Source organism: Prunus mume, linkage group LG5, assembly GCF_029339155.1.
Source record: "Prunus mume cultivar Tortuosa linkage group LG5, ASM2933915v1, whole genome shotgun sequence".
NCBI classification, from domain to species: Eukaryota; Viridiplantae; Streptophyta; class Magnoliopsida; order Rosales; family Rosaceae; genus Prunus; species Prunus mume.
The window spans coordinates 28,220,083-28,236,663 of record NC_142702.1 but is presented as its reverse complement, the minus strand read 5'-3'; the positions used below and the strand labels follow the sequence as shown (position 1 = coordinate 28,236,663).

Genomic DNA, 16,581 nt, shown 5'->3' with positions numbered 1-16,581 from the left:
GGAAAGTGAAGCCCAAGAAGGGCGCCGAGGCGCACTTTCTAGAAAAGAGAAAGTGGAATATTAAAGGCAAACCAAAATTCGAGTACGAATATGTTTTGAGTTTTGTTGGACTTGCGGTCTTTCTCTTTTGGTCTTCCTTCCTTGCTCCTCCGTCTTCTAGCTTCCCTTCTCCTCTTTCTGGTTTTTCTTAGGCCAACCAAGAGAGAGAATGGAGGATCAGCAGACAGCTCTGTTTAAATGCCAGCGAATTGGCTGTAACGCCAAGTTTTCCGAGGACGACAATCCCGAAGGTTCCTGCCAATACCATGATTCGGTACTCTCTCTCTCTTAACTTTCAAGCTCCTTCCTTTTTCTTTTCGGTTTTAGAAAAAACAAAGAAAAATTATCTTGCCAGGCACTGGTTTTGATGTGAAAGAAGCTAAGAAAATTCTCGTATTCCTTTTTTTTTTTTGGTTGTTTCCGCAATAAAATCTACTTACTCTTTTGCCCGAGTTTAGTTTCATAAATTAAATATCCACTGAGATTAGTGCAGTGCAGCTGCTGCCTCATTCTTCTGTTTTATTTATTTATATTTTTTCTTCAATGCTTATTTTCGACTGCGAGATTCTGCTAATTGAGTATTTGGAAGTTCAATCAATTATTGTAAAATCTTTTACAATTGAAAGTTAGGAGGACTGTGTATCGATTTGCTGCATTGTTCAGTATATCTATCTTTGTGTAAATTATTTCGTTATATGACTCAATTCAAATTTAATTTAATTATTTGACCCAAATGCTGCACATTTTGTGTCTAAAAGGGCGTTCGCGTGCATGCTCTGATTATAAATGATGAAACTTTTTATTGTGCCTTGTGAAATCTTGTTACTGAATAGTAATTCAGCTTATTGTTTTGCATGTTCGGCTTGGTTGATTGCGTGGGCATCTTCAATTTTTTCAGGGAGTAAGTATATGCCTATTGATTTAGTGGTTAAATTGCGTTCCTTTATTTATTTATCTTTTGGAGTTTTTGAAATGTTCCTCTTTATTTTCTCTTTTAGTTCAATGCCATGACTTAAGCTCAATATCTTTATTTTTCCAGCCTATATTTCATGATGGGATTAAAGAGTGGAGTTGTTGCAAGAAAAGAAGTCATGATTTCAGCTTATTTTTAGAAATTAAAGGGTAAGTGCTGAATTTTCACTAGGATTTAAGATTTGCCTATAACGCTCACTAGAACTTGAAACAAAGTTTATTGTTAATACAAAACTTTTAGTCCTCCTAAATTGATTATGCATTTAAACTTTTGTCAATATAAGTCTTTTTTTTTTTTTTTTTGTGTGTGTGTGAATGAAGTTGCAAGACAGGTAAACACACAACAGAGAAACCAGTGTTGCCAAAGGCGAAGCCTAAGACTCCTGTTTCTGCTCCTACTGCTCCCCCTGCAACTGATGCATCGTCAAAAGAATCATGCTCTAGGTGTCGGCAGGGTTTCTTCTGTTCGGATCATGGTAATTTCATTTGGATCCCTTTTGCTTTAAGCATTTGAACATGTCCGTTTTTCATACTTGGTGTACAGGAGGTTGGTTGGTTTTTTCATGGAAATGATATAATTTAGTTGCTTAGAATAGGTGGAAGAATCTATGTGCACACAAATTGTAAGTTTGATATGACTATGAGAGGTTCTAATATTGCCTTCTCATTGTTATTTTGGTGAAAAGTGGTAGTGATTCAATCTCTGAAGTTAACAGATAAAGATATCAGTGGTTTGGATATTTGAAGAAAATAACAATGTTAGGATGCGATATAAGGTGATTTGTTAAGTTTGAATACACTGAAAACTTATCCTTCGTTATTTAACTGGGGAACACAACTTATCCTTCTTCAGGTTTTGGAATCTGAGGTGGTGTAAAACACGACCAGTTATATGAATTGTTTTCATTCTCTTCTAGTATCTTCTCAATGACTGGGGAGTGCCCTCTGTGGAAGCTGATTCTCTCACTTTGTCATTATTTTTTCCCTCTTTACATTGTAACCGGAAAAAAAAGCTCTATATTCCCTTACTTATCCATTTTCTAGCTGTTTGTTTTGCATTTTAGGTTGAAGCAAGTGAATTTTTTATTTTTTTTTAGGTTCACAAGCCAAAGAAATGAATTCAAAGCCTGTAAATGTGGCCACAACTCCACTTGCTGAAAGCATTACAGATGTTGAAGGCACTTCTGCTCCATTTAAAAAGATTGTTGGCATAAACGAGCCCCAAATTTGCAAAAATAAAGGGTGTGGCAAAACTTTTAAAGAGAAGGATAACCATGAGGCTGCATGCAGTTACCATCCGGGCCCTGCTATTTTCCACGACCGAGTGAGAGGGGTGGGTGTCCTGCAATAGTCAATTCAATCCTTTATATAGTATAGTATGCCTTATATCTTTAACTGTATAAGTAAGAATGATTCTTTTCTTTCTAATATTGCAGTGGAAGTGCTGCGACGTTCATGTAAAGGAATTTGATGAGTTCATGAGCATCCCTCCATGCACTAAGGGGTGGCACAATGCTGATCCAGTATCTTAAACAGAGCAGATACAGGGAGAAGGATGAAGTGGTTTTTGCTCTTCTTTTGGTCCTACATTTTGTTTATTCAACTGATACATTTCTGTCAACTCTCATCCAAGAACATTGAGCTTTTCTGTTTCTAATCAACTTTAGATATATAGTTGTCAATTTGTCATTTCCTGTATTTTTGTTGAACTTGTTAAGGCATTACATGTTCAGATGTTAATTTTTATGTGCAATTAGAGTCTTCTGAGCTAGGCCTGCCCCTGTGAAGTTCTCAGATTGGATCATGGTTGGGCTTTTAGAACAATTAAAACCCAATCTAGAATGAATACAAATTCTGTTTCAATGTTCTATTTTCATATTTTACTCAGATTTTTGGTGTACTCTAAAACTGTGCACGCATTGAAATAAACATGAGCATGTTACCAAAACAAAAAAAAAGAAATGAACATGAGCATCGTAGTGACAGTATTGATTAAAGAAACAAAAATTTGGCGTGAAATAATAAGAGGACGAAAAGTAAGTGTAAGGTATGAGAATTATAATTATGGAGGGGGAACTTATCACGTGTCTTATGATGGGTATAATCAATCCCCCTGTACCCCCTTCTTTATACCCCCAACCAAATCCCACGGTCCCACATTTCCTCTTTGCATGTCCACAACAAGCTCTTATTTAGTTCCGTTGCTTTCTAATGGCGGGTTTGAGCCCTTCTTTGCTTTCTACTCCAAAATTTCAAAACCATTTGGACATAGACAATGATTTCCCCACTCCTATTTTATCCATTTATACTCCTTTTTTAATTATAAAAAATAAGTGTAAGTGGATAAAATAAGATAAAAAGGAGTAGGGAAATCACCACTTTTGGATATTTATGATACTTTATCAAATATGTTTAAGTATAGATGTTTTTCAACAGAACAAAATCAAAAGCTCAACCGGTTAAGAGCAGTTATTTGTGTATTTAATGTTTTGTGTTCACTTCTACATTGAGTTTTTGTATTCGAATTTCATTATAACTCATCTCTCAATATCGCTGGTATATTAAAAAAAAAATAAATCGAATTAATCCAAATTACAATTAGTTTTGTTCCGTTGAATTTGCCCAATGGAAAACCCGCATAAATGTAAATCAAGAAAAATTTGAATCCACTTGAGGGGAGTGAAGAGGGAGGACCCCAAAAGAAAACCCAAGTGAAATAATAGTAACAAGAACACATGGAAATTGAATGCGTGGTGATGAAGAGGTGGGCTCCCAAAGTCCCCACCAAACCAATGGTTTAAAAGTGGGACTCATCAATGTCACGCCCGTTGTACAATTGCTGACGGCGGGTCACCGGCTGCTTCTACGCCGGTCTTGTCTTTGGCTTTAGCCTCTCAGTCTCAGAGCGCAGTCTGTCTGGCTCTAATGTACCACCTTAGCTGTCACTTTTCATATTTTTTTAACCCTTCGTTTTTATTGTTTAGGGGTAGGTGCCTTATAGCCCCAGACCTCAGACTAAGGCATGTGTACGTGTATGTATGTATGAGGAGCGGAGAGGCCTCTTTGCCTCCACTGCATTTATGTAGGATCTTCCATCTTGTGGGTTTGCTGTGGTTAATGTGGCTTGCTTTGATGGGTTTGGCTGGGTTGTCTTTGTCCATAGGATAAACCCTAATTTGTATTGGAATTTTTTATAATAAATCGAAACTTGGAATCGATCTAGGGCGGACACACAGTCTACCTACATATATCTATTGGGGTTTTTTATTAGCCAATGGACAGTGGCAGGTCCGTTTCTCGAAGCCAACATTAACAGATTAAGTTTTGGATCTTAAACCATAAAATACCAACCGGTCCCAATTCCCAGCTTTAAACGAAGGAGAAGCCTGTTCGTTTGTTCATAGGGCGAATGCTGCTGCAAAGCTGCAGATGCTGTTGCCAACGCTTATCCAACAACAACTCTTTTTGTGTGCTTATTTATTGATAATGGTTTTTAAGTATATCGAACTTTGCAAATCTGAGAAACCCTTTAAAAATAGAATCTTGGTAAAGTTCCATCCATCTGTTATTCTTTATATTAATTTATCATCATATGATAAAATTTACAAGTTTAAGAGTTCACGCGCCACTTTCATCATTTCTCTTGCTAATCTTACAAAACATAATAACTAGGTCAGCTTTTTGTGCCCTACATACCATCATCATCCGTCTAATAATTTCCATGATAATAGCTTCATTATTGAGTAGAAGAAGGTTTCGGTTTTGGGTGGTGAACTGGATTGGACTTTTTGTTATCCCAAGTTAATAACGCAATAATACTAAAATTGATAGTAAAACAATAATATTTCCGTTATAAATAAGTTTTTTCAAGCACAAATAGCATAGCATTTCTTTTTTCAAACCAAGTCAAGGGCAGATTGCAGTGGTAAGTGGACTGTGGACCAAATATATATAAACTGGGATTTCTTGGAAAGGAAGCTGTCATTGTTTGAAGCTGGTTTTGTTGCACAAAAGGCTGAAAAAAGCCAGAAACCCAAAGAGGATTTTCCCTTTGTCATCTTGGCCATTGATTTGATTGTATACATGTAGTTAAATAATTACAAAGTTTTGACCCAAAAGCAAAACCTAAAAAAAAGAAGAGAGAAAACAATTAAACTCAAACCAAGAAAAAAGAAGCAAAGTCATTTCTTTCTTTATGAGACAAGCAACAAACAAGACAAAAAGCCAAAATTCCTTGGAAGCATAAAAGACACCAGAGTGGCAATAAGACTCTTCCTCTCTCGTCTAAAAACCAAACCAGAAACACCAAAAACCAAACCAAACCATATGACCCAGTCTTCGCTGCCCTTCATCCCACGCTCCATAGGCAGAGAGTGGGAAGAAGAGGGAGAGGGAGGAGGGCAAGTTGGTCAATTTACAAATGTAATAAATATATACAGTGCTAATAGAAATAGGTGTCGAAAAATGCATGAGCTTTGGAAAACGCTTGGTACGAATGACGGCCGCTGCCGTTTGCTTTTTTACAGTCTCTGAGTCTCATCACTAACGTCGCTTCACCGCCGTTTGTACACTACATACATACACACACCTTTCTCAAAACACGCAGAGTGAGGCAGACAGAGAGATAGAGAGAGAGACTGAAGAATTCAATTCTCTCTCTTCATAACACTCCCTCAGTCTGGCTTACACTTCACGCCAAACGTCTGCTCCCTCTGCTTCTCTCTCTTTCTGTTACTGGTATTATGTGTGAGGTTGAAGAACCCAGACCTTAGCTCATCTTGCTCTTCTGTTCAGTCCCCATTTTCCTTTTTATTTCTTTTACGTCTCCTCGTTTCTGGGTTTTTGCCATTGGAGCTATAGTTTGTGGAGGATGGAGGAAAGGGTTGTCTTCTGCGTCGGACTAGCTTTGCTTCCGCTTCTCTTTCCCTTTGCTTCCCCACTCAACGACGAAGGTAGCTCTCTCTCTCTCTCTCTCTCTCTCTCTCTCGCCTGCTGCTTCTTTTTCGGCTTTCATTGTCAAAAGTCTATCTCTTTTCCTTGGAATTTCGTTTGGTTGCCGAGAAAACGGAGGAAACAACCAGAACTGAACACATGAAAAACTTTGTTTTTATGTTTTTTGAACGTTGTGCTGTTCGGAAAATGGACTCTAGTCAGCGTTGCACTCTATTTTTAGTCCGTTGAGTTATGCCATTCTGTTCCCACATTTTCTCAGCAGGCGAACGCTATACCCAACAAGCCACACCCTTTCAGTGTTTCTAAGTTTCAATTTTTGTGTTTTGGGTTGAACTTGGAATCCTCAACTCTAGCGTCTGAATTATTATACTAGTTAAATTGAAATTATTTTATTTTTTATCCTATAGCTGGGTATTATTAAATAGTCTTATTAATTTCCTGGAATATTTTATTTGGGTGTACAGGAAAGGCGTTGATGTCAATTAAGGCTTCATTCAGTAATGTAGCCAACGTGTTACTCGACTGGAACGATGCCCATGATGAAGATTTCTGTTCTTGGCGAGGAGTTTTCTGTGACAATGTCACCCTCTCTGTGGCCTCCTTGTGGGTCTCTCTCTCTCTCTCTCTGTGAACCCTTCAATCGTTTGCTGCAGTATTTGGTTTTGCATATTTGATGGGTTTAATATTCTTTTGTTTGTTGTCTGAAGGAACCTGTCCAATTTGAACCTTGGTGGAGAGATTTCACCAGCCATTGGAGATTTGGGGAACTTACAATCCATGTATGTTTCAGTTCCTTTGATACCATTTGTATATTCTTTTATTCTTTGGTGCAATAGCATTGAACGGTTTTTGATTGACTTTTCTGTATTTATAAATGGTAGAGACTTGCAGGGGAATAAGCTTACTGGTCAAATACCGGATGAGATTGGCAACTGTGCTTCTCTTATGCATTTGTAAGATTTATCCTTGATGTTTAACCTTTTCTATATTCGTCCTTGGAGTTTGTTTCTGTTCTGGTTTCGCTGAGTAGTTTGTGTTGAAACTGCAGGGATTTATCTGATAATTTCCTGTATGGAGACATACCTTTCTCCGTTTCCAAGCTTAAGAAGCTGGAGCTTTTGTAAGTGATATAATCATGGAGTGCAGTAAGATTCATAAAAGTTCCTACAAACTAATCTGGTTCTATTTATGCAGGAATTTGAAGAACAATCAGTTGACTGGTCCTATCCCTACAACTCTAACCCAAATTCCAAACCTAAAAACTCTGTGGGTTCTCTGCTTTTCCCTTATGCTAGTATGGTTTAAAATTAAAAGCTTGTCATATTATGTAGTAAAATTCAATTCCCGACAATAATTGTTCTTAGATATGTTTTCACATGACATTTGGACTAATAATTTCTTTCTCTATGGTTATGATGGTTTGGTAATTGAAGTGATCTTGCTCGGAATCAGCTTACTGGTGAGATTCCTAGGCTAATATATTGGAATGAAGTGCTGCAGTACCTGTAAGTGCCGGAAACATTGTTACAAGCAAGATTTCAATTTACAGTGATTCAAATTTATTGGTTGTGGTTATTATATGATAATTTGTAGCAAGGCTGTAGTATATATGCTACAGAAGCCTCAGCATTTCTGATTCTTTTGGTTGAAAATGACTTTACAGTGGATTGCGTGGAAACTCTTTGACTGGATCACTGTCACCAGATATGTGTCAGTTGACGGGCTTGTGGTACTTGTAAGTGACATACAACCTAAGTTCAACTACTTTTTTTTGGTCATTTCTTCTCTATTATTTTGTTCCTGTTATTAACTTAAAAAAAATTGTTTTGTCCAACAGTGATGTTAGAGGCAATAATTTGACTGGCCCGATCCCTGACAACATTGGCAACTGTACAAGCTTTGAGATCCTGTATGTTGTCTTTAAAAGGTTTTAGTCCCCCCTCGCATACAAAAAATAACTGAATCTTTTGTTTGAAATTTTTGTAATGGTTATGTTTTGGAACTACAGGGATATATCATATAATCAGATAGCCGGTGGAATCCCATATAACATTGGATTTTTACAAGTAGCTACGCTGTAAGTTTTATGGCTTTTGACAGTTGTAGACTTCATCTGATGACAAGGTTATAAAAAGCCTTTTTTGTTTGGGTATTAAGGTTATGGTACTTTTGTTAGGTCGCTTCAAGGGAATAGATTGACGGGAAAAATCCCTGAGGTGATTGGTCTAATGCAGGCCCTTGCTGTTCTGTAAGTGAGCTTAATTGAACTTTTAGTATTTTATTCGAGTAGGATTTTTGCAGCAGTATTCTTTTTCCTTAGTAGAGAGTTAATTTGCTTTTTAATTTCCCATTTGTCTTCCAGGGATTTGAGTGAGAATGAACTGGTAGGGCCAATCCCACCAATACTTGGCAATTTATCCTACACTGGGAAACTGTAAGCTCGGCTTGCTTTGAGGGATAGTGTCACCTTGAATGCTTCAGTATTTTGTCTTGACACGTTTGTTATTCCAGATATCTCCATGGCAACAAGTTGACTGGGCCAATTCCTCCTGAGCTTGGCAATATGTCTAAACTTAGCTATTTGTAAGTAGCCTTATATGATACAAACCTATAGATGTAATAGTTAAATTTCTCTGATTGAATTTGATTTACAACTTTTATCTGCAGACAATTGAATGACAACAAATTGCTCGGTACAATTCCTGCTGAGCTTGGGAAGCTGCAGCAGTTGTTTGAGTTGTGAGTATTTATTGTCACCATTCCTCTTGGTAATCCCAGTTTTACTTTTACTGACGTGCATGTTATGCGTCAGGAATCTTGCCAACAATGAACTGGAAGGTCCTATTCCACATGAAATCAGTTCCTGCACGGCATTGAATCAATTGTACGATATCTGATTTCTGACTTTAATCAAGCTTCTGTGTTGTTATGCATATTGATTGAGTTTCTTATTCATTGATTGTTGATTTTATTTTAGCAATGTACATGGGAACCACTTGACTGGGTCTATACCTCTGGCATTCGCAATCTGCAGAGTTTAACTTATCTGTGAGTTCTGCTGTTTTGAACTTTCTTGGGGTTCAATTGATTGTGCTTGTAAATTGATAGCATTAAATTTATTGGACCTGCAGGAATTTGTCATCAAACTATTTTAGTGATAGAATAGCTATTGAGTTGGGACGCATCATCAATCTTGACACACTGTAAGTTTCTAGTTGTCGTGTTTTGTTGCCTCATGCTTTTAATGCTGATTTGAGTGACTCTATTCACATTTTTCCAGGGATCTGTCTAGGAATAATTTTTCAGGCCCTGTTCCAGCTTCAGTTGGTGATCTTGAGCACCTTCTCACCTTGTAAGTTTACTTCATTAAGTACTTGCTATATAGGTTCATTGTTTGTGGCACCTGACCCTTGATTTGTTTACTTGCAGAAATTTGAGTGATAATCATCTTGATGGTTCTTTGCCAGCAGAATTTGGGAACCTTAGGAGTGTTCAAATTATGTAAGTTTCTATTAGGACTATTTTGTAATTATTTCTTTTATAGGTGAAATCTTTGCCCTCCTGATATGTCCGTACCTTAATGAATGTGTTACAGTGATATGTCTTTTAACAATCTTTCTGGAAGTATCCCAGCAGAATTGGGTCAGTTGCAGAACCTTGTGGCGTTGTAAGCTCTTTCCCCGCTTTATCATGTCATGTCCCAATTTTCATTTTCACATATTTTGTCATATTAATTCTATTTTGTGCCATATTATGGTAGGATACTTAATAACAACAACTTGCATGGAAGGATACCTGATCAGCTAACCAATTGTTTCAGTCTTGCCACCTTGTGAGTACTGTTTCTTGAATCTTTCCCATTTTCATTCTTGTATTTCCTAAACCCTTCTTGAATGCTGTTTCATCACAATTTCAGGAATTTCTCATACAACAATTTTTCTGGTGTTATACCTCCCATGAGGAACTTTTCACGTTTTTCACCAGACAGGTTCGTGGTGGAAAAGATGTGGTTAATTCCTTTTTTAAATATTTGCTTGTGGTAATAATGTTTTGTGTTTCAGCTTTATTGGAAACCCATTGTTGTGTGGCGACTGGTTGGGATCAATATGCAGACCTTGTGCTGCAAAATCCAGGGGTAAATTTTAACTATTTCCTGTTATTTTGTGCAAATGGAATCTAAGGCATGTCACGATCATCTAGGTTTCATCCAAATTTAACAAATTATCCTTCTGACTTCTACTCTCAGCTATATTCTCCAGAACAGCAGTTGTTTGTATGACATTGGGCTTCATCACAGTATTATCCATGGTAATAGTTGCGGTTTACAAATCCAACCAAGCAAAGCAGTTAGTCATGGGATCTAGCAAGAGTGGGCAAGGCATGTAAACCGTTTGTATTTTTAAAGTAACATTCCCATTTGTATTTTTGTTCTCCAACCTAGCTAACATTTGATTTTCTTTCCAGGTCCTCCTACACTAGTAATCCTTCACATGGATATGGCCATACACACCTTTGATGATATAATGAGAATTACTGAGAATCTCAATGAGAAGTATATTATAGGGTATGGTGCTTCTAGCACAGTGTACAAGTGTGTACTGAAGAATTCCCGACCAATGGCAATTAAGCGAATTTACAATCGGTATCCAGACAACATGCGGGAGTTTGAGACTGAACTTGCAACCATTGGCAGTATCAAGCATAGAAATCTTGTTAGCTTGCATGGGTATTCACTGTCACCACATGGAAATCTCCTCTTCTATGACTATATGGAGAACGGATCTCTCTGGGATCTGCTTCATGGTTAGCCTTGCTTAGCTGTCCTTGTTGCTTATTTCTGTCAGAAGGAATACTTTTTAAGTTTATTTAAGGTTATATTGTCATGTGATATCTCGAAGCACAATTTGAGTCTAGAATATGCTGAGATTAATTGTCAATTGCTGATTCTTTTGCCAACGCTCGTGACAGGACCAGCAAAGAAGGTTAAACTTGATTGGGAAACAAGGTTGAAAATAGCAGTTGGAGCTGCACAGGGACTTGCTTATCTTCACCATGATTGTAACCCCCGAATTATTCACAGGGATGTTAAATCTTCTAACATCTTGCTGGATGAGAATTTTGTGGCTCATCTCTCTGATTTTGGAATTGCAAAAAGCATCCCAGCTTCCAAGACCCACACATCAACTTATGTTCTTGGAACAATTGGCTACATTGATCCTGAATATGCTCGAACTTCTCGGCTGACTGAAAAATCTGATGTGTATAGCTTTGGGGTTGTGCTTCTTGAGCTACTAACTGGGAAAAAGGCTGTGGACAAGGAATCCAACTTGCATCAATTGGTACGTTTCTGTATTACTCTCTGATTGATGTTTGTTCTATTTCGGTGGCATTGTTACTGAACTAACATTGAGGTATGTTTGTCACTCAGATATTGTCCAAGGCGGATACAAATACAGTAATGGAGACTGTTGACCAAGAGGTCTCTGTTACTTGCATGGATTTATCTCATGTCAGGAAGACCTTCCAACTTGCTCTGCTGTGCCTCAAGCGAAACCCTATTGAGAGACCAACCATGCATGAGGTTGCACGGGTTTTAGTCTCCCTCCTTCCTTCACCTCCCACAAAACATTGTTCTGTTTCGAAGGGCATTGACTATGCTAAATTTGCGGTTGACAAGGGACAACAGCAATCAAAATGCTGCAGCAGCAGCAGCAGCAGCATCCTGTTCAGCAAGAGAGTAATTCATCTGATGCTCAGTGGTTTGAACGGTTTGGTGAAGTTATATCTAAGAACACGCATTGAAGTTTCTTGCCCCTTTTGTTTTGCATCGCACTTTGGAGTCCCAATTTTGGTTCAGATGGGTTTAAGTGCCTTTTGCTTTAGCAGATGAATTCAATATATATGTCCTAACGAGACAGCTTTTGGAAGTTGCCACTGTTGCATAGGTCTTTTGTAACGATGTCGTATAAGATTGAAAAATTGTAATTTTATAATGACTTTGTTGATATGCTCATTATCAGACAAGGGAAAGGAAAAGAAAAAAACCCTAATGTCATAGTGTTCTGGTGTACCCACTGGTTGGTTAATTATTTCACTGTCATGAAAGTATCCACAAAGATTTGGTTGAATGTCTGAAGCCATTGGATTTCTGAAGACGAGTTCACGAGAATTTATGGTCGTTCAGAGCATTCAGTCTTGAGCTTAAAAGGGCATCCAAATTAATTTTTACTCAAGACAGTGGGGTTTTTCAATGTAACAGGGAAATCTCTATTTCTTGGTTTCAGCACCGTAACCAAAAGATAAGAGGGGCCCTTTCTTTCCAAAAATTGAACCCAAAAAAAAATAAAATATTTTCATGAACTGGGAATTTAAGACGTTCAATATTTTTTCCCTTTTTCTCTTTCATATTTGCATAACAAATTTAACCTGTAGGTACATGCTCGTAACGTTCACAACATAACAGCAGAAAATAGAATACCCAACCTCAAATCATTGTCAAAATGATGCTTCTGTGACCACATTTGCCTCCATCAACACTTTGATGGTCTATGAGCGGTGTGTAGAAAGAAGCATTCAATTAAGTCAGATATATGATTTTGATATATCTAAAACTTGGCTAGTCTTGTGCTTCTTCAGAAAATTTAATGAGCCAGAAACTATTCTCGATTAGGAACATTGTGAAAGGCTGATATTGTACCTCAGAGTTGTCGATGAAAGGAGCTTGGTCTGTTTTCTTTTTGGTTTTACAGACGACGTTCTGGAAGAGATTAAAACCTTAGCAGGCAAAGGCACTTTTGGACTGAGGTTTTGCATTGTTCTGGGCTTCAGATGCAAGGGAGAGCTGGCAATCATGTCAAGATAGACCGTGAAGAGACAGAGTTAAACATAGATTTCTCAATTTTTACATTTATACAATTATATCCAAAGACATTTAGATCAGATCGTACCTTACTAAATAAATCTGTTGGTGGCTCCTTTAGAAACTTCTTGTCAATTGCAAACTTGAATTCCTAAGGAACAGTTAAAGCATGCTTTTAAAACTTGGTTCAAAACAAGGTTTATCTTTTATTTTTGAATTTTGCTGATATGCGTAAAGACTTTATCAGTACATTAACCTTGGCAATGAGAAGCTTAATTCAAAGCTCGTAATGTAAATGTATACACAGATTGAGATTACCTTCTTTTTAATAGAGCAAGCTGTGCATTTGAAAGCCGTTCCACTTTTCACTTGTGTTAAGGCATAGCCAAAGGTTGGCCTGTGCAAAAGAGTAAGAACGACATTAAGATAGCAACAATACATCTCAATTAAGATTACTCTATGAAGTTTCTAATGATAGCTGCTTGAAGATGATAAACAATGGAATTTACAATTCATCAAGGTGGTAAAACTGATGCCTAACCGCGTGTTCGAAACTAAACTAAATAAAACTCTTGGATCATGTTGAATGTGGGAAAAATTTACGAGTGCAAGGTAAAACTATATACAGAGATGATACATTCGTTTATACGTTTTAGCTTCAAAATTGACAAGCTCTGAAAGCAAAGATAGTTACCCTTTAATCTCTGTATTTTCATTAGAATTTGGTGCATTTGTCACCTGCAATTAAAAGATTATTATGTCATGATGAGAGAGTGGAGAAAGAAAGTTCACATCCAAATAATGAAACAAGTTTTGGAGGCTTACGTTATTAAATGTCTGTTGCATTGCATAAGCTCTTGCCGATGTCCTGAGGTTAAACACCTGATAGCAATCAAACAAAGAACTGTTAAGAATATTATGAAAGGAATTTGATACCTCAAGTCACTTAGTAAAATGTTTTATGATAACCTGAAATTCTGTTGCTGGTACCGTGCTCTTTTTAGGGGTTGGCAATGGAGGAGCCTTGAGAATCTGCAGAGGCCAATATCAAAGAAATGAAAGATCACAAAAGAGTATTGATTTTTCTTTCAAATACTATTCACTTGAAGCGCAAACTTTTATTTTTTCTATTCAATAGGAGTTCAAAGGAATAGGAACTTGCTTTTGCTTGTTCTCCTGGTTTGGCATTAACCTTATACCTGAAAATCGTAGTGTATAAAATGGCCCAACAGCTCATTAGGGAGACCTTCATGTATCAAACCCAAATATTTTATGAAAATCAAGCAAGAAGTGAATGTACCTACGTCTTTGTGCTCTATGTGCCGTTTCCAAATTCGGTTCTATAGGAATGGTTACTTTAGGTCTAGCATTTACTGTGATAACATCACCTCCAACCTGCATTGCACCATGAAAAACTATTTTTTTCTTATTTGGTATGAAAACAAAATCTCTTCGTATCTCAAGCACAAAATCTTCTGCTTTCTTGTTTTTTTAATTACGAACAGCAAACACCTCAATGCAGTATGTATGTATATTACCTTTATTGGCACCTTGTGCAACCAAAAAGGTTGATGCTTATGTTCAGCAACCTGCTTCGCAAAATTATAAGGGCCCTTCAGAAATTCATTTAGAAGATTGATCACTATTGAACTTCATATGTATCATAATTGCATGCATATACGCCTCTGGTATACAGAAGATAAAGAACCAATTTGAGGAAAAAGACTACATGTACTCTCTCCAGACCTCAACAAAGATGCCAAACTACCAAATAAAAAAGAGTTGGTGCACCTTGCGTAAATAGCCAGCCTCCAACTTCTGTCTTTTAGTACAATGGGTATCACTAGAAGGAGATTTCTGTGAATTAACATCAGCTTTCTCAAGCTTCTTCCCACACCTGTGTAATCAAGAGTCGAAAATGGAAGAAATAGAGAAATAAAACACCAATCAATAAGAATAAGAGATCATCCACAAAAGAAACATCATCAAATTTGAAAAAGTATGTGTCCCCAGTAAACGAAACGAAAAATCATTCACCAACTTTATGTACAACCTGGTAAATGGCAATCTTGTCTTACCAATCTTTAGTAGGACATGATGATACAGTGTCACCTTTGAATACTGCAAAATGTGATTTATAAATAAAGAAAAGGCAAGGCAATTTTGCCAATGGAGATGACAATAGAGGGAGAAAAAAATTAGCACCTCCTCGATAACCGGTTCAAGTGAGGTTCTCGACGATGATTTTGCTTGGCCAACTGACTTGCTGTGGGTTTCATCAAAGTTGAAACCCTTGATAGAGGCGGTGACTTGGCCGGGGAGCTTGTTTTAGGGTTTTGAGTATCTCGAGCCATGTGATTAGAAAATTCTAATAATTTGGAAACATGAACATACAAAAGAACAGTAAGAAACAATATCATGCCTTGTTAATCATAAGAAATGAGATCATAAGGAAGAATAAAATTGATATTTAGTAAAATTAAAATTAAAATGTACCTCTGTTATTCTCATCTACTGTTGCAGAGACCTCAGCTTCCATGCAATTATTTGAATCACTGTCTCTAATGCCTTGAACATCTTTGGATTCAGCAGAGACTTTTACAGGTTCCACAGGAATGTCTTTTTGCCAATTCATCAACAATTTTATAATGAAAGCTAAAAAAAATAACAAAAAATTAAGAAAGAAAAACAGAGAGTTAGTGTTAGCCTTTTGTAAAGCACTCAATGAATACAAGTAAGAAATTAATCTACTTGCATCCAAAATTGTTACAAAGAAAACAATACAAAATTAATATTGATTAAGATGCAAAATTAACTAAACACGTAGATATTGAATCAAATTGCAGAAAACGATCGTCACTTGAAACGGTCGTGATTGAAGATGATCCAAATTCATTGTTTGGGAATATGATGAAGCAAAATAACAAAGAAATGTTTCTCTAAATCGCTTACGCGAAGGCGGATAACTTCCGGCGAATCGGAACCAGTCTTCGGCTTCCGTGTCCTCCAAATCGGAATCGGGCTGAGTGAAATCGTAGAACTTAGGCGCGTCGAACTCGTAGTCCAAATCAATTTCATCTCCCTTGTAAGCTTCCCTCATAAAATTCTGCATTTCTTCGTCCATTTCGCTCTCTCTAAATCTCGTTTCAGGCAATTGAACCAATGAATTCCATGCGTAAAATTTAATTACTTTGATATTACAAAGATATAATTTTTATTCTCCTTTTGCTGATTCTCCCTTTCTCAGAAACTTAGACAGCGGACTTGTGATGTTTGGGTTGAAAAATTTCCCGGGAAATCAGAATTGAGAGAGAGAGAGAGAGAGAGAGAGAGAGAGAGAGAGAGAGAGGTGGGGTTATATATGTAATGTTTGATTATGAAATTTGAAACACAAATTGACTGCTGTGATTTGTGAAGGAAGAAATTAAATTTCTTGACTTTTTTGTTTTGGTGCGAAAATTTCGGGCTGGTTTAAGAAAACAAACTCAGCAGCAGGAAAGGAAAGAGACGATGACAGAAGGAGGTTGAGGACGAACCTTTTTTTAGCGCCGAAGTTTGGGACATGCTACGGTCCAAAATTTTGAACTTGTGGGCCCAGGCCCACTACTTGGTTGTCATGGGACCCCACCTCAACCTTCGTGCCTGCCTCCTACTAACTGGTAAGCCAATTTCAATAATCTTTTTAAAATGTATTTCTTTTTATTTATTTATTTATAGTAACTATACTTTTATTTCAACAGATAAATATCTTGAATTTT

General features: G+C 37.1%; 3 protein-coding genes across 4 annotated transcripts; 2 read left to right on the top strand and 1 right to left on the bottom strand.

The window, feature by feature from the left end:
* Nucleotides 1-85: 85 nt before the first annotated feature.
* Nucleotides 86-2,874, top strand: PBS2 (cysteine and histidine-rich domain-containing protein RAR1). The gene is made up of 5 exons (XM_089051712.1): nt 86-313; nt 1,079-1,161; nt 1,333-1,487; nt 2,109-2,344; nt 2,448-2,874. Exons 1-5 carry the CDS (start codon nt 209-211, stop codon nt 2,541-2,543), a joined length of 675 nt encoding a protein of 224 aa, XP_088907838.1. The 5' UTR covers nt 86-208; the 3' UTR covers nt 2,544-2,874.
* Nucleotides 2,875-5,599: 2,725 nt separating this feature from the next.
* On the top strand, nt 5,600-12,034 carry ERL1 (ERECTA-like 1). Its single transcript, XM_008236122.2, is given in 29 exon segments — nt 5,600-5,963; nt 6,429-6,567; nt 6,672-6,743; nt 6,846-6,917; nt 7,013-7,084; nt 7,159-7,230; nt 7,398-7,469; nt 7,628-7,699; nt 7,802-7,873; nt 7,973-8,041; nt 8,141-8,212; nt 8,327-8,398; nt 8,476-8,547; nt 8,632-8,703; nt 8,777-8,848; nt 8,942-8,982; nt 8,985-9,012; nt 9,096-9,167; nt 9,245-9,316; nt 9,394-9,465; nt 9,560-9,631; nt 9,725-9,796; nt 9,881-9,952; nt 10,026-10,099; nt 10,211-10,342; nt 10,429-10,767; nt 10,933-11,303; nt 11,393-11,657; nt 11,660-12,034. Coding segments are annotated over 29 exon segments (2,943 nt in total). The 5' UTR covers nt 5,600-5,881; the 3' UTR covers nt 11,767-12,034.
* Nucleotides 12,035-12,116: 82 nt separating this feature from the next.
* On the bottom strand, nt 12,117-16,293 carry LOC103333434 (Cell cycle regulated microtubule associated protein). 2 transcript variants are annotated; one of them, XR_001677856.2, is made up of 14 exons: nt 15,776-16,293; nt 15,320-15,478; nt 15,029-15,191; nt 14,615-14,720; nt 14,362-14,412; nt 14,124-14,218; nt 13,986-14,022; nt 13,793-13,855; nt 13,649-13,705; nt 13,518-13,561; nt 13,142-13,220; nt 12,912-12,974; nt 12,662-12,805; nt 12,117-12,510 (listed from the first exon to the last, which is right to left on the bottom strand). XR_001677856.2 is itself a non-coding variant. In XM_016794454.2 (13 exons), exons 1-13 carry the CDS (start codon nt 15,945-15,947, stop codon nt 12,740-12,742), a joined length of 1,155 nt encoding a protein of 384 aa, XP_016649940.2. In that variant the 5' UTR covers nt 15,948-16,293; the 3' UTR covers nt 12,117-12,739. The 2 variants fall into 2 exon arrangements, 1 of the variants encoding a protein (XP_016649940.2); XM_016794454.2 differs by having other exon boundaries at nt 12,117-12,805.
* Between the last annotated feature and the right edge of the window lie 288 nt (nt 16,294-16,581).